The sequence below is a fragment of the Pituophis catenifer genome, unplaced genomic scaffold (genome assembly GCF_029215685.1).
Source record: "Pituophis catenifer annectens isolate HBS135680 unplaced genomic scaffold, rPitCat1.0.hap2 SCAF_1, whole genome shotgun sequence".
NCBI lineage: Eukaryota > Metazoa > Chordata > Lepidosauria > Squamata > Colubridae > Pituophis > Pituophis catenifer.
In genome coordinates, this window is record NW_027256881.1 from 195,410,462 (window position 1) to 195,428,300 (window position 17,839).

The following is a 17,839-nucleotide window of genomic DNA, read 5'->3' on the forward strand; positions in this document are numbered from 1 at the left end:
TTGTTTTAGGGAGGTATGTTTTAAAGATGTGAATGTAATTCTGAATTTTATGCCCAAGATTTGTGTTTTATTAAAACACAAAAAGTAATGGATTTATTGAGCATGGAGTGTAGGGGGGGGAGACTTTTTCCAGTGAGAAAACTGTTTCACACTTAAAAAACATGCCTTTGTTGTATTCTTTTTGTATTCCCTTCCCCCCCCCTTTACATTAAAGGGTTTAAAAAAGGCATCTGAATTGGCAAACAGCATGTTCATACTGATTTCACCATTAGCATAAACCTACCTTGCCAATCCATCTGATTGCTTGCTAAGAGAAGTTTCGCCCTATTAACATTTCCCCCTTATTTCTGGCACCGCAACTTCCAGGTGTGTCAAAATGGAGGTGTGTTGTCACCTCTGCCTTGCAGGGAAGTCAGGTGGTTAATTGGCTTTCGAGAGGCAATAAAAATAGAACAGGAATCGGCCTCTTCTATAGTTTTGTACATACTCAACGCTGGTGCTTCAATTCAGCAGTAGGGAAAAGCCCCGTTTGGCTACCAGGATAAGCAGTTGTTTTTATTTTATTTTTTTAAACGATCGGTTGGATATTGGAAAATAAAAATAATAAATCAGAATCGAGGCTAATTAGAGCCTAAGAATCCACCGTCAAGCAGAGACATGCAGCAGGGCTATCTCGCAAGGATGCAACCCTGCGCCGCGTCATATGGCAGGGAGCCCCATTCGGGCATGTAGGAATTACTTCCGAGTAAATACAGGTCTACGGCCGAGAGCTCATTACATAAAGGGACCAGAGACGAAGAGGTGTAAGCTTTTACTCATCAGGTAAAACGGAGCAAATGCGATCGGCAGGTGGGATTAAAACGGGAACCGCTTTTCTCTCTCCAACCCCCACCCCTCTTTTTCTGGTGCAGCCGCCCGCGACCCCATCGCCATTTTAGCTAAACCCAGACGCGGGGCGGGCTCGGCCAGCTTGGGCCCGCCTCTGCGGTGAGCTCACACGCAGCCGGGTTCAGCCCCACGCGCGAGCTGCCTTCCGTCAAGACGACAGGTTCCCCGCAGGGCCGGAGATGCCCGCTTTGCTTCTGCTCTCGCTGTTGCAGCCCCCGTAGGGCGAGGGCAGGTAAATCAGAACAGCTGCAGGCGGGCGGCGCGCGGGCGGGGAAGGAAGGGAGGAAGGCGCGGGTCGCAGCTGGCTGCAGCTCCTCTCGCAGGGGGTGGAAACCGAGCCAGCTGCTTGCTTGTGGGGAACCTGGGAATTGAGAGGGCGCCGGGAGGGAGGGAAAGCTTTAGCCGGCTTCCAAGACGAGGCAGTGGGGTTGAGGAGGGGCTTCCAGCTTTCTCCCCTTGGACCACGCTTGGGCTGCTATTCACGGACTGGACTTTAGCCAAAGGGTGGGCTTGTGGCACTCCTGGGGCTAACATACAAGGCATGGTGTGTGTGTGTGTGTGTTTATTTCGGAGGTGGTTGCCTTGTAAGGCGCCTCCTCCGTGGGAGCTTCTGTTTTTGCCCGGTGACAGCAGGGAAAGCGGTTAAGCGGGGGATGGTGAATTTGCTAGGCGCTCTGTGGGAGTCTTGCATTCGCCCGCGCCCATTGCTGCACTTTCAGCACCGGCCGGCACCGCCGCTCTGGTTGCAAAATAGACTCAAACTCGCCACCAAGCGCGTTCCCTTTCCTCGTAAACGCCATCCTATTGGCTGCGGGCTGGGCCGCCTCGAGTGAGACGAGCGCTTCTCTTGCAGCTCAGCACGGGCGGGGGTCTGAGCACGGGCGGGAAGGGTGTGTGTGTGTGGGGGGGTCCCGGTCCCCTTCTGTTTAAGCCCTAACCCTGGGCTGGATGCGTTTCTTTTAAAATCAGTCAAACTTTGTAGCGATTTAGTTGATTAATTAGCCTTCCATCCTTCCCGAGGTCGGTAAAATGAGGACCCAAGATATGTCAACCGCTTAGAGAGGGGCTGTAAAACACTGTGAAGCGGTATATAAGTCTTAAGTGCTATTGCTATTACTCAAGCAAGCATTCAGAAAGTCCAAATGCGGGTACTACTTATACCGGAGTCAATAGCTATTAGAATCTCAGAAAATAAGCCTTCAGATTAGAAGAAAAGACTGCAGTTTTCTTGGAAACATTTTTTGGAAGTAGCTTACCAGGATGGTCTCAAAGGTTTTTTTTTTTTCAAGAGGCAGCTGGACTTTCTGAAAATCTAGAAAGTCCAGTTGCCTCTTGAAAAAACATCTTTGGGACAACCATGACCTGAGAATCTCCACAGACAACTTGCCAGGATATTTATCCTAGGGCTGAGAGAGTGTGAGTGTACCCACAGTTCCTAGTCCACTACCTTTAATCACTGCATAGAGCTGCTCTCATGATACAAAGGCATTGTGTAATTTGTGCTTTTGTACGTGGCATATCACCCATTGTTGAGTGTTGACTCTCCCTCTCCGGCTTCTCTCCACCTTCCAGAATCTCTTTCTTAAACTCAATACAGGTCAACTGGCCAAAATGACACCATCCTATTGCAATTACTTACTCCTTTCCCTTGTAATTACCCAATGACATAATGGCAATATTGTTTGGCGAATTAAGTAATTGTAATACCTTCATGGCCTGATGGTGACTTCTATACACTTTTAAGTAAAACTGACATATCTTCAAAATTATATTTGCATTTTTCTCTTTTTTTTCTACCAAGATAGAATTTTGTTCAGGCCTCAGTGTAGAAAATCAGATGATAGATGGTTTAATTGGTTTTCAAAAACAGGAAATTCAAAAATAAGCTGGTTCTTATGTTTTATTTTTTAAAACTCTCATCTCCCCACGTTTTAACAATGTTATTTCCTGTTGCAGATATTTTTCTTTGCAATTTCAATCAGTATACTTTCTTCCACAAAGCTATTCTTGATCTTTCTATTTGTGATAGGAAAGTATACTTAGATTTCATACCTGCAAGTATATTTCAGTTTCTACCTAAATTAAACCTGATTCATTGAATTCCTAAGTGCAATAGGCATCCTAAACAAGGAAAGCAGACATGATCACAATTATTCTGGGCTACTATATCACTAGTCCAAATAAAATGGACCCACTGCTGTATGAAAAGATTCCCAATTCTTTTTCTTAGATTTTTATTCTGCCTTTTGGTTTTTTTTGTCAATGCAGACTCATAATCCTCTGGTTTCTAGACCAGTAATTTCTTCATTTTTAAAATAATTTCTTTATAATTTTATAATATAATTTCTTTATAAATTTATCTTCTAATTCCTACTTTTTACAGCCCACAGATTTTCTGTAAGAGTTTTTAGTTTTTCTATAAAGAGACACTCAGATCTGATAAAGGTAAATGTAATGTCTGACTCCAGGGGGGCAATGCTCATTGCCGTTTCCTAGCTGAGGGAGCCAATGTTGTTGGAAGATGTTTCCATGGTCATGTGGCCAGCATGGCTATATACCAAAGGCACATGGAGTGGTGTTATCTTCCCATCGAAGTGGTACCTATTTATCTACTTGCATTTGCACGCTTTCAAATTACTAGGTTGGCAGATCTACCCAGAAGTAAATTAATCATACTAATTTATCTACAAGCAGTTTGGTTCCTTTCCACCATCATCCTGATGCCACCTACTTTATTTTTTGTTTTTGTTTTCAAGAAGAGTCAATGTTCTGTGTCCACTGATAAATATTCAACATATGAAAATGGCTTTTGGTTTGACATGTTGGAAATGCACTAGACAAAAATACAGAATGCAATATCAGCTCAAAATGATAAAAAAAAAAAACCCATTGCCTTTCTTCTTTTACAGATCAGATTCGACTTTTCAAATTTTGAGAAGGGACGAATAAACATGGATCTTTTTACTCACCTCAACACAAAGAATATATTTTCCAAAACTAATATGTCTGGTCTATCTGGCAAGTTTGAGGATCAACTGAACTTAAGCAGTAATTCTCCTTCGATGTCAATAAGTAAGCTTTTTCCAGCTTTGTTACAATGCTTTGGCATTATCCTTTGTGGATACATAGCTGGAAGAGTTAATGTAATTACATCAACTCAGGCCAAAGGATTAGGAAACTTTGTCTCCCGCTTTGCACTCCCAGCTTTACTGTTCAAAAATATGGTCTTGCTGAATTTTTCCAACGTGAATTGGTCCTTTCTGTACAGCATCCTGATTGCCAAAGCCTCAGTATTCTTCTTAGTTTGTGCATTAACATTGTTAATAGTCACTCCTGAAAAACGATTTAGCAAAGCTGGACTCTTTCCTATCTTTGCTACTCAAAGCAATGACTTTGCACTGGGATATCCTATAGGTAAGCATCATTCTATGTTTTTGTAACCATAGTGCTTTAGAATCGTCATGCGTAATACCCATTTCCAAAACACATATTTGGGGCTGGTGGGAGGGGGTTAGGTGTGTCTGGAGTTCTAATACAAGACATAAATTAGCCACTTTATCAGCAAAGTATAACTTTCTGCATAGAGAAGAGCTTTTTTGAAGCTGGCCACTTTTTGTACCTGTAGTACAGTGTTTTAATTTTTGAGAAGAAAATATATTTTGCTCCCCAAAAGAAAAAATATATTGGCCTGATATTGCAAAGATGAGGTGTTTTTTTTAAAGGTACAGTAAGTGTTTTTAGCCTGTGAAAGCCTTAAGACAAACATTTCATATATGAAACTGCACCCAAACCCCAAAATCTCATTGTAAGAAGTGATAGATATTGTACTGTAGTTAGTATTTGGTGTGGAGTCAATCATTATGAATTGTAAGCCATGCTCTGTGACTCACAGTGTCTGATGAAGCTAACCTTCATGCTTTACTTAATGAACCATTATTGGATAAACAACAGATTAACATGATATATAAACTTACTCTCTGCGCAGGAGTGCAATAGTTTCATCATTTGTAGGGAGTGGCACATTAGGCACTACGTTTGGATCTCCAGATACAAAAAAGTATTCACCGTTTTTATATTGCCTGTTCTTGAAAGCTACACTGATTCACAGAGTTTGCATTTATATACAGTTAGTTAATGTTACCTTATGCTGATGCCGTTTATAAGAAAATAATAGTTTGAATCCTTAGCTGGAGAAAGAAAGCTTGGAGTCTCAAGTGTAATACACAAGCAGATATTGGTAAACCAAGTTCAGGTGGCTATCATTAAAAGGTACTTAACAGAATGGAATATAGCTGTGTCCTTTAAGCACCATTAAATCCTAAGTAATATACCGGTATATACGTCATTCTAGATATCCTAACTAAAGAACCTGTAAGCAGAATGAAGTTTGGGGTTATCATGTAAGGTGCAATTATTTAATAGTGTGATGAAACAGGAAATTTGATATAATTGGTTTTCTACAGAATGGAAATATTTGTCTTCTTTTTTCCATAATCCTCTTCTGTCAGAGTTCCTGCAGAAGTTGTTAAACATATCTTTGAAAATACAGGCAGGCCATTCACTGTAAGTTACAACATCTATTGTGATTTAGTTCATCTTAAAATAGAACTACCATATATCTGTGCAGCAAAAATCTTGGTCGTCACTAGGGGGTAATAAATATTGAAAACTAGTACCTTGCTACTAACTCATACTCTGGATTTCAATAGACTGAATGTAGCAGCCCTACTTAAAGTAGACCTGTTGAAGTCAAGTGGATGTGTTTGATTTGCAGGCCAGATACTATACAAAAATTATATGTAAAGTTCCCATAATTTTCGTTATATGCATTTTTTCTGTATGCAGATTATGTGATATCTTGTCTTTGTGATTGTAAATTGTCACCAAATCAGTGGTATAATACAGTGATATGGTAGCAAAAAAAGTTTTACTATTTGCCAGCTAGTTTTCAGGAACATGCTATTTTTGATTTTTATAGCTGTGCACAGGACAATTATTTCTCTCAAATAAAACCTGACAAGTTAAGAGCATTGGATGAGGCCATGTACAATGCCAAGGGTATCAAACTCGCCACGTCATGTTGACATTATGTGATGTTTTGCAACATCTTTCCCATTAGCGAAGCTGCGGTGGATGTGGCCTATGCGTGACGCATCTGGCTTGTGGGCTGCCAATTTGGCACCCCTACAGTATACAATTTTTAGAAGAATGCATACAAGGCATATCTTCTAGTACGCTACCACAATTGTATTTGTTTAGGATGGATGATTGTGAGAAAGTTTGGGAAATCTGCTAAAATTCATTTTAATTTATACATATATAGTTAAATATTCTTTTTTTAAAAAAAACATTGCAATAAAACTAGCAATCTAGTAACCAATTGCAATAAAATGCAACATATTTTTTTAAAAAGAAATACAAATACTTTATACTATACTCTATAGATATGAAGAATAGTGAGGGGGTAATAATGTTGTTCCTACTCAATTTTCCTCCCAAACCTTAAAACTTTAATTAGGGTATGCAAAAGTCTTCAGAGGAGCTGTTTCAAGGCATACAGGAACATCTGTGAAATGTCTCTCTTAGAATCAGTAAGGCAACCTTTTATGTACAAGATTTCTCTGGCTACTTCATAAGTTACTCCAGTCTGTTTCCACGTGGATATGCAGAGCCATGAGCAACTGAGCTAGCCTTTCAAAAGAGATGGCTGCTTTAACTACTCAAAAGAAGAGTTTCATTGATACTCATGTACAGTACATAAGCAAGGGCCTCTTTGGAAGATTCTGCAGAATACGCTTCTGGTCAGTTGCTAGTACTATAGTCCTGAAAAAACAGGAAGGAGAACTAGTCACAGTTTTAACTTCCACATCTTAATACAGTTCACTGATCTGTTTTTTTTTATGTGTGCCCTTTTATTTGCCCTTCAGATGCTTGCAGTGGGGCAAGAGTTGAGCAGCATCTCTTAAGGGACTGTATTGATTGGAACCTGGACTAGGAGGGTCGATTTTAATTGAATTATAGTTAGAGGATAATTGTAGGATTATTACAAAAAACTTCCTAATAATAAAAGCAGCTTAGCAGTAAAACCAGTTGCTTAGAAGTTCTTTTACTGGACATGTTCAGATGGAGTCTATATAGTCAGCTGTTTAGGATGCTTTCTTTTGGATTCAGACTTTGAGCAGGGTTTAAATTCAGGGGCTTAAATGGCTCTTCCAACTCTTTTGATTCTATGATCTCATGGGCTGTGCCATCATCCTTATGAACAGCTGTTCAAGGTGGAACTTAAGTGTTGTCACCCTTTGTCTCTTATGACTTTGAACATTTTAGCTGTTTTTTTTCCTGGTACTGGCTTTATCAATTCATTTCATATACAGGCTTAGATCTTTCTTAGCATGTCTTTCATCTCAAAGACTTAACGGGTGATTCATACTGTCCCTTATCCTGTTGCCTAATCTCATCCCCGCTTTTGAATAGTGTCTCTACTATTTCAATAAACTTTTGGCAAGATATACACCCTGCCTAAAAAAGTGACTTCAAAGTCACTTTGCCACATAATTGCTTGGGATAAGAAAAAAGATAGTGCGATTGGTTAATATGACAGCAAGAAATGTTGCATTCAGCTAATAATGTCACATAGTTATGTGGTCCCAGCTGAAAATACCGAGACATTCCAGGTACCTCTTTTATAGGGACATATGTGGGTAGTCCTCAGTTTATGAATATAATAGAACCACTGATTACAGTTGCAAGTTGTGATTGTAGTAAAGTGGATCACCATGTGATCCGACCCAGTTTTATGATCTTTTCTGTGGCAGTTGTTAAGCAAATCCAGTTTTTACTAGGCTGAAAACCTAAAGTAAATGCTGATTTTCGACAAAAATGGAATTCGTGGTTATGTGACCATAGGATGCTGCAAATGGCTGTAAATGCAGGCCAGTAGCCAAGCACTTGAAATGTGCTCTTGTGACTGGGGGTGGGGTTGGGGAACCATCAGAATTTTGGAACTGGGTCACGAGTACTTTTTTGGGGGGGGGATCCATCAGAACTTTGAACGGTCACTAAGCAACAGGTTATAAGTTAAGGACTACCTGTATTCACTAGGTGAAGTCATTTTCTCTTAACCCAACCCACCTCATAGGATTGTTGTGGGAATATTAGGAGAAGGAAGAAGTATTAGGTTCTTATAGGACAGTGATGGCTAACCTTTTTGCCATCACGTGCCAAAAGTGGGTGGAGTGCTGGGGGGGGGGTCGCACGTGTGCATGCCCACACCCATAATTCAATACACCCTGCCCCCCACGCATGCACGCACGACCTCCCCATGCCATGTTTTGGGCCTAGCAGGCCTCCTTGAAGCCTTCAGAACCCGGAAAGGACTCATTTCCTGACTTCCGGTGGGCCCGGCAGGCCCATTTTTTGCCCTCTCCAGGCTCCAGAAGCTTTCCTGGAGCCTGGGGAGGGCAAAAATGGCCTACCCAACTCCCCCAGAGGCCCTCCAGAGGCTGAAAACACCCTCCCAGAGCCTCCGTGTAAGCCCTGTACTTACCTGGCATCCAAAATGGGCCGCGTGGAGACTCCTTGGAGGGGGGGCGGTGTGGGTGAGGCCAGCCGAAAATCAGCTGGCCAGCGCACGCATGTGCTAGGGCAACGGTTGCATACCCGCAGGTCTGGCTCCGCGTGCCACCTGTGGCACACGTGCCATAGGTTCACCATCACGGTTATAGGAATTTGCAAACTCCTACCAGATGAATTGGATAGAAGCTGGTATAGCTTCTTGGGGCATATCAGAGAGCCACCATCAAGGTCAGAGAAAAATTCTTGAGAGATTTGGGATACTGATCCTATCATCTCTATCAGCATGGCCAAGAGGGCTAATAAACATTTGGGTTGAAAGCATTTGATGGTCAGGTCATTAGGAAAGATGGCCAAATTGATATTTCATTAAATATTTGCTTGTTAGACTAAAAGATGAAAGACAACGTTACTAAATTTAAAAGCCAGAAACTTATCTACCTCATTGTTTTCCTGGCTGGAAAGTGTGTTTCGATGACAGAGATTTTGTGTCAGCTGCTCTATAAATATATAAGAGTTAATTGATTTCTGTTTATCACTGGGTGTAAGATTATACAAAGGCCATTTCATTGAGAGAAAGACCAGAGTTATAAAACAAGATTATCATTAATGGAATGTTATATCATGTTTCAAGCTTGCCTACAAAGGTTCTAAGTAGATGGAGTTATATAACTGTTCTCAGAACCAGTCCAAGTTTGATTTTTACAATTCAAAGGCCATTCAATATTGTCAAAGGTTTTTAAAACACTTAGGTAAGATCATGTCCTTCCTCAGCAAATAGGATTTTTCAATCCTATAGTCAAGCGAATTATCTTGCCAATAAAATATGCAATTGAGGGCCAGTTTGGTAAATAAGGAGTCTGTGATTTCTAGGCTTCACTTAGGCACAAAAATAGCTGGGTAACTGAGCCAACCCCCTTTCTCTCAACCCAATTTACATCACAGCATTGTTGTGGAAAAAATAGGAGGAGGCAGGAGTATTAGGTATATTTGCCACCTTCAATTATCTATAAACAAAGGCAGGATAATGATGTTGTTGTAAGTATATGCTGTTGCTTCTCTTCATTGTTCAAAATGTCCTCCTACCTTCAGAAAAAGAAATTGTGCAATAGAATGCACAACTGATAGAATGCAGTTTGAGTTGGAATTCCATCCCTTCTGCAGGGAATAATGTTGTAACAGTTTTTTCCCCCCTAATCATCAAATTCATAAATCATAACTTCATTTTTTCCCATTTCATGCAAAAAGTCTACTAGGGGTTTCCAGTCAGCCATAAATGTAGATATTGTTTTCTCTCTAATCATAATCTTTTTTTCTTTCTAGTTGAAGCTTTGTATCAAAATACATATCCTGAGTATCTCCAGTACATTTACCTGGTTGCTCCAATATCACTTATGATGCTAAACCCCTTGGGGTTTATCTTCTGTGAAATCCAGAAATCAAAAGACAATCAGAATCTCTCTCATAGCAAAATGAAGATCATAGGACTCGGGCTTCTCCACGTGTTGCAGAATCCAATTGTGTTTATGGTCTTCATAGGAATTATCTCCAATTACATCCTTAAACAAAAGATTCCTGAATATTTGGAAAACTTCCTTGACAGTCTTGCCAATTCATTTTCTGGCTCGGCTCTTTTTTACCTGGGTCTCACCATGGTTGGCCAAATAAAGAAACTGACAAGAGGTACATTTGTTGCACTGATTCTCCTCATCACGGCTAAACTGTAAGTTTTTTTCATTGTGTTTCTTTATGCTTGGAAATTAAATCTTAAATACTTTGTCATGAACTAAAAAAATAATTTCTAATGAGTGAGCTGTACCATTTTCTTTCACATTCTGAAAAATGGGTTGCCCTTTTTTATTATGATTGAGTTATAGGAATTTAAAATTATTAGATGGTAAGAGTCTTTAAGTACTTTGTGCTTCAATGCTGCAAAATAGTGCTCTTAAAAATGCAGGTCGTCCTTGACTTATGACCACAATTGAGCCCCAAATTTCTGCTGCTAAGCAAGACAGTTTTTAAGTGGGTTTGCCCCATTTTACAGTATTTCTTGCCACACTTATTAAATGAATCACTGTAATTGTTAAGTTAGTAACACGGTTGTTAAGTAAATCTGGCTTCCCCATTGACTTTTCCTGTCAGAATGTCACAAGATGATCACATGACCCTGGGACTGCAATCATCATAAATACATGTCAGTTGAAAGCATCCTAATTTTGACCATGGCGATTCTATAACAGTCGTGTGAAAAATGGTCATAAGCAGTGGTGGGTTGCTTCCGGTTTGAACTGGTTCTACCGAATAGGTCGTAACTTTAGGAAGTAGTTCTCCGAACCGGTAGTAATGGCAGCCAGGCCACGCCCCCGAACCGGTTCCCCAGTCGCTGCTTGCTCGCCCACCCGAAGCTGACCGGAGCAAAGAAGCCTCTCAGCTGCCTGGCCACAGGGTGCCGAAAAGTCCTTCAGCTGGTAAAAGCTGCGCATGCGCAAAGATGGCGGCAGCGACCGGAGGTCTTTTCGGCGCTGTGCACCAGTGGCTGGGTAGAAAAGAAGCCTCTTGGCTTCCGAGTTCAGTAGCAGGCTCAGTCCCTTACACAGGGTCGCTTTTCTCCATGTCAGAGAAAGATCAAAAGGCGCGGAGCAGCCTTTAATTACAAAGTTGTCTAGATGAGGTAAAAGAAAACAAACCACTGAGGGAAGGAGCCCACTGAAGCTGCCGGCGTTGCAGCCACCCCCCCACTCCCCGCAGCTTGGAGCTCCAAGTGAAAGAAGTCCTTGGCTGTTGCAAAGAAGTGGCAGATCTGGGTGCGCCATGCCTGCTTCTTTCTCTTTGAGAGCTGCTTTGCAAACGAAGTGCAAAGCGGCTTTCAAAGAGAACGAAACGGGCATGGCACACCCAGAGCTGCCGCTTCTTTGCAACAGCTGAGGACAGAAGAGTTCGCTCAGGAGCAACGCCAGCAAGGAAGGCAGCTGGGTTGGAGGGAGGCGTAGCCCAAGCTCTCTGGGACAGGTAAACAAGTGTGGGGAGGTGAAGGGGAGCGGACTTGGCCCTCCACGTGTTGCATCCCCCTCCCAGCCTTCGCTTGCACCTCCCAAAGATGCCGCCATTGGAGCCGCGATAGGGACTGGGGCAGCCCAGTAGCAGCCATGAGCTGTGCTTTCCTCTAAGCGCTGTGGGCGGCAGAGAGAAACAGGTGCTTCTCTCTGTGAGACTTGGAGGAAAGCGCAGCTCATGGCTGCTAAAGCACCTCAATCAGCTACAGCCCAGACAAGCTGAGGAACTGCGGGGAGCCTCCCGTGTGTTGCATCCCCCTCCCAGCCTTCGCCTGCGCCTCTGTGCCGCCAGCGTCTCCTGAAGCCGCCGCCATTGGAGTCGCGACATGGATGGGGACAGCCCAGTAAGCTGGGTGCCCAAAAATGGTGCAGAGGCACGGGGGGAAGGCTGGGAGGGGGTGCAACACGCGGGAGGCTCCCCGCAGTTTCTTGGCTCGTCTGGACTGCAGCTGAGTCCGCTGCCCTGAGCTGGCGGAGTGGGTTGCTCTGGCTGCAACCACAAGGAAGGCCCGTCAGAGGCGAGAAGGGGCGCTTTTCAGCCAGGAAGGGCAACGGAGGGAAAGCTGAGACAACCACCGCCATCCCATGCGTCCCGACCTGGATATGGGGCCGGAGTGTCAAAAAAAAAGTTTCAAAAAGTCCCAAAAATTTTAGCCACCTTTTTGGTGGGCGTGGCTTGGGGGGGGTCATGTGACTGAATGCGTGAGTGATGTCACGTTGGCCACACACAATCAGTCCCCCCCCCCCCACCTAGCCACACCCACTGAACTGGTAGTAAAAAAATTTAGAACCCACCCCTGGTCATAAGTCTTTTTTTTCAGTGCTGTTGTAACTTCGAATAGTCACTTAATGAATGGTTGTAAGTCAAGGACTATCTGCATTATATTTAGAATTAAGTCTAAATGTTGACCTGCATAGAGAAGATTCACTGAAAAATCATTTTTAATTTAGGGCCCTAAATTTACAATTGAGTAACTTATTTTTCCATCTTTATTCTAGGCTGTTGATGCCCCTTCTATGCAGGGAAATGGTGGAATTATTAGACAAGAGCCAGAGTTTGGTCAACCATACCAGTTTATCCAACTATGCATTTCTCTATGGAGTCTTTCCAACAGCTCCGGGTGTGGCTATATTTGCAACACAGTTTAACATGGAAGTGGAAGTTGTATGTCTCTTAAATATTTCCTTTTCCACATAATTACAGGTGGTCCTTGACTTATGACTGGTTGCATTAACAACCATTTGAAATTACAACGAGCCTGGAACAGGTGCTTTCCAACTCGTAAAGAACCTCTGGCTGTTATAAAAGGCCATGCCACCCCACTGTCATACCCTGTGGTGACATGTCTGCATTTGGGATGCTTGGCAACTTGCTCACGTTTATGACTGGATGCAGCATTCCATGGTTTATGTGACTGCAATTCGTAGCTTTTTTTGCTGGTTTCTAGCAAAAAAACACCCATTTGGATGAATAGGTTCACATGACCATAGTATTTTCTTAATGACTGCAGCCTACACAAAATAATGTCATAAAATTGGGTCTGGTCATGTGGGTGCCTCACGACCAGAATGATTTACAATCAAATCCGGTCCCAATTGCAGTTATAAGTCGACTATCTGTAATTTCTTTGTGCAAGTTTTACTGGCTTCTTCAAGTTGAGGAAAAATTATAGCAATTTTAATTATTTAGAAAATAATTAAATATGCTAATGAATATTTCAGAAGTTTCATGCATCTGTTTTGAAGTTCATTTTTGGAATTAACTGCGTAATGAATAAAAGATGGGTAGAAGAACTGATTATTTTCAGAAGTCTTGGGGTGGAGTGGGGATTGTATGGCTTGACATTTAAGTAGCATTAAAATTGATACCTTTCAATCTAAATTTGCACTTTTCCATTTAGCTTCAATTGCAGTTAATTTTGCTTGAACGAATCAGATTCATGAGTTGATTCATATTAAAATATTTAACTCTGGGGACAAAAAGTTATTAAATAGAAGTATTTTTTTAAAAATCCAGAGGCTTTGTCTATGCTTTATTGCAGGAGTCTCCAACTGTGGCAACTTTAAGCCTGGAGGACTTCAACTCCCAGAATTCCCCAGTCAGCAAAGCAAAGCTGGCTGGGGAATTCTGGGAGTTGAAGTCCTCCAGGCTTAAAATTGCCAAGGTTGGAGACTCCTGCTTTATTGGATTTCCCTTTGGAGGGAAAAAAAGAGAGAGAAATCATGATATAACATTCCTTATTGGTTAAACTACTACTTCTGAGTTTATTCGTGAAAAAGAAATCTTCCATTGGAATAGGCTGCTATTACTTTATGCATTCCCATCCCTCTGTTCTCTGGCTGTTAATCATACTGTGACAATACCTGTTTAAGCAGATGCTGTGTAAGTCATTTTATTATAGACAACTTTCAGATTTTGACCTCAAAAGATTTCAAAGCAAGTATTTTTTAAAAATGAATCCTCTGATAAACCTCTCAAAGTAGAATGTTTTCACTAATCAGATTATTAGTATTTTGTCATGAAACGCAAAAATATATGTTTTCTGGCCATGAATTGTTTGGTGACAGTGCTAATGCTAATGTCATTGTTGCTTTTCTTAGGTGCAGAATTTTTGTGGGTCCTGAAACAATGCATAGCTATTAAAAGCTGTAATTCTTAATCTTGATATCCAATGAAAAATACGCCAGGATAATTTTTAAAGAAATTAAAAGCCACCAGAAACAGAAGTCACCAGAAATCTCTTATTTCAGATGGCACAATCTTCACTTAAATATTTTGGTAGCTTTTTAGGCCAGGAAAAGAAATAAGTAATGGTAATAATTCCTCAAGATTTCAGGAACATCTGTACTTTCTTGTTTGTTACTAGTTTAAGGGGACATGGAATGCATGCAAAAGTACATATATAATCCTCAACAATGATTTGTTTAATGACCAAAGTTGCAAAAGCACTGAAAAAAGTGACTGACTTACTGATCCTTGCACTTATGGTGATTGCAACTGGCTTCTAACAAGCAAAGTCAGTGAGGGAAGATGGATTCTTTTAATTACTGTGTGATTCATTTAAGAACCACAGGGAATCACTTAACAGGCATGGTAAAAATGTAATAAAATTGGACACATCTCAATTACCTAACTCAGCAACAGAAATTCTGATCCCAATGGTGATCGTAAGTCATGGAGTACTTGTAAAAATACTGTCCCAGTAAAATAAAAGGGAGAATAAAAATGTTTTTATAATCAACCTGTGGAATAATGGTTTTCTTCTGCAGACTAATATGTTTACCTCTGTAGTAACTCAGAAAGAGGAAGCTGGCACAGAGAATAAACAATGTATTAGAAAATATACCCGTTTGTTGGGCATGTAATAAAGTATGGAAATGTGCAGTTACTTTGATTTGTCTTAGTTACCCTTTTTATTAGTTTATAATATAAAATACAAAAGCAATTGACAGGAAAAATAAGGGAGGGAAAAGGGAAGGGAAAAGTGTTAGAAAAGAAGGGAAAAAGAAAGAAAAGGCATTGACTTCCTAGGTGCAGTAGAATAAGATAGTAACATCAAACCTCAACTTTTTACTTTTACTTAATAGTATAAACTACCCATTTCTATAACAAATCTATTGAATCAGTAAAACCCAAAATCATTTTTTCATTTTTTCCTACACCTCAAGCACAAAGTGCAGAAGTGATTTCCAGGTAGAAACAAAAGTAATTGTGTTTTTTTTCTTTTATCAGAACAGTCAATTTAGTCACCTGTGCTAACTCCATCAACTTTTGCAGCCATTCATCCATTGTGGGAATTGAAGTATCCTTCCATTTTTGTGCATAAAGTAATCTTGCTGCTGTCAATTTATATAAAATCAAAGTTCCAAATTTTTTTTCCAAGTCTTTTTCCAATAAACCCAAAAGAAAAGTTTGTTTTTTTCTTTATATTCACTTTAAGAATCTTTAAGAATATGAATCCTACTCCAATATTTCATTGCTTTATTACATGTCCTACATAAAGTTAATTTGATTTGTGATTGCAGATAACTTCTGGAATGGTGATCAGTACTTTCGTGTCTGCCCCCATCATGTATGTTTCCGCGTGGCTATTGACCATTCCCTCTATGGATCCAGACAGACTGTCAGCAGCAATTCAGAACGTTAGTTTTGATATTAGCATTGTTAGTCTGGTCTCTTTGGTGAGTATCACGTTAATCAGAACTGTGCTATTCTGTGTTTAAAAGATGGGGAGGAAAATAAAAAATTGATTCTAATAGTCCCGTTTAAAACGGGTTCTACAGCAGTGGTTCTTAAACTGGGGATAATTTGGGCATATCCTGGGCATAATGGAGCAAATTGCTTTATTGTGCGTCAGAGATGCAGTTTGGATTAAATTACTTGTAAATACGTACAGTACAGAATTGTGCCACTGGTTTCTATTTTAGTCTGTTGCCTGAGGAGAAGCCGAGTAATAGGAACTAGCAATCCCAATTATGTTGTCAGCCCTTTAGGTTAGCCCAGGTCAAAGAATAGTCATGGCAGGAATTATTATCTTATTGCTTATAGGATACATTTGCAGAATCTTGCAAGCCTGTTCAAAACCATCATTGTCCTTTTTTTCAGAGCAATAAAATGAGGCTGTAGCTGTTTCTGAATCTCTTTCTCACGCTTTCTACTTTGCAAACATTTCCCCTCCCTCTTCTTTCCAAAGACCAAAGTTAAATTTTTTTTAACAGATATGAAGATTAATGTGTTAGAAAAGAAGAAGGGAGGTTCAGATTCTGTCAGTCTTTGGCCTCAGAAGCTCATCGGTTGATTTTGAACCAATCATTCTCTCTCACTCAGGCTAAACTACTTCCCCGGATTATTGTTGTAAGGGGAAAAATAGCAGGGAATGCAATATACATTGTCTCGAACTCCTCATGAAATGGAGTATATAACTCAATAAATCATATATAAGACTTTGAAGAATATTAACAAAGCTAATCATGATGATAAATTATTACCATAGATTTTGTTTTTTGTTTTTTTTTAATAATTGTCACACCATTCATGCTGCATTTCTGTTATGTTATGCATCATCCTGTTCTTTATGAGAAGAAAATAAAACCTCATTATTGAACATGACAAAGCATCCTGGTTAGGAGGCAACAAAAGGCAGAAGCTTAAAAAAAAGAGAAATTGAAGAGGGTTTTTTTTCCCCTTTTCTGTTCAACAGCTTTTTGAAAGAAGCTCTTCTCTTGCACCCACAAGTGGTCTTCTGTCTAATGTGACTGACAGCTCAACAGATGAATCTTCAAGATTCCTGACTTTCTTGGGGGGAGGGGAATCTTGTGTTTTACAATAGAATAAGGTCAATTCCACTCAGACCAGTGGTGGGATTCTACAGTTTGGACCAGTTTGGCTGAACCAGTAGTTCCCACTTCCTGCCGAGAGGGAACTGGTTCTCTGTTGCTGTGAAAGTGGGCCTGCCCGCCCGCCCCCGGGTTATACTGACCTTTATTTCTGCTTCTGAAGCCCAGCTGATCGGGGGTGGCAGATTGAATTGGCCCTCTTCAGTTGTTTTCCTTGCTCCTTTCCTTGTTGGCAATGCGGAAGTTCAATTTTATGGAAACTGCGCACGTGCGTGCAGCTCAGCAAACCAGTTGTTCAACCAGTAGGATCCCATCCCACCCCTGACTCAGACTCTTTCAGGGGTGGGTTCTACTTACTTTTACTACCGGTTTGTATCGTGGCCGTGTGCGCTCTTCTACGCATGTGCAGATCACCTATGATGACGTCAGGGTCAGTGGGCGGAGCCTCCTTCCGGTTTTACTACTGGTTCTTGCGAACCAGTCCGAATCAGGGGCAGCTCACCACTGGACCCTTTCCCAGTTAAGCACTCGCTTATCTTACTAAGGAACAAGTTGTATGCTATTTCACTAACAGGTGAAAAACAAGCATGTCCAGCTTATTAAATAAGAAGCTTATTTGGCCAAGGGAAAAAAAGAGAAGTCAATGTTTGTTGTATTCTGTTCCCCTGCCGCTTTTCCCCCCCTCCCTAGGGTTTTCAGTTTTGGGGGTGAAGATTGTTGCCTGGGGCTAAAACCTTGAACTCTTTATCAAGCTAGTGGAAGTCATCTTGCAGAGATGAAGGGCTAGGGCTGTGAAACTCTGGAGGTATAATACAGTGTCTTTGTTTTTAAGGGTTTGATAGTTTTAGATTAGTTTTAGTTTTTATTATATTTGTATACCGCCCTTCTCCCAAAGGACTCAGGGCGGTGAACAGCTATGATAAAACAACATACAAGACAAAATTTAAAAAACATATTAAAACAATTCAATCCTTGGCCAAAATTAAAAC

The 17,839-nt window shown here is 40.9% G+C and overlaps 1 protein-coding gene across 4 annotated transcripts in view; it reads left to right on the forward strand.

The window, feature by feature from the left end:
* The first annotated feature begins 1,034 nt into the window (after positions 1-1,034).
* Positions 1,035-17,839, forward strand: part of GPR155 (G protein-coupled receptor 155) — a 38,272-nt gene continuing 21,467 nt past the window's right edge. For 3 of the 4 annotated variants that reach the window (XM_070934755.1, XM_070934605.1, XM_070934681.1), the window contains exons 1-5: positions 1,037-1,120; positions 3,798-4,302; positions 9,784-10,183; positions 12,513-12,678; positions 15,540-15,695. In XM_070934755.1, the coding sequence (XP_070790856.1) occupies positions 3,840-4,302; positions 9,784-10,183; positions 12,513-12,678; positions 15,540-15,695 (1,185 nt within the window). In that variant the 5' untranslated portion in view covers positions 1,037-1,120; positions 3,798-3,839. Of the gene's footprint in view, positions 1,121-3,797; positions 4,303-9,783; positions 10,184-12,512; positions 12,679-15,539; positions 15,696-17,839 lie in introns of all 4 variants that reach the window. The other variant, XM_070934830.1, reaches the window with a different exon arrangement.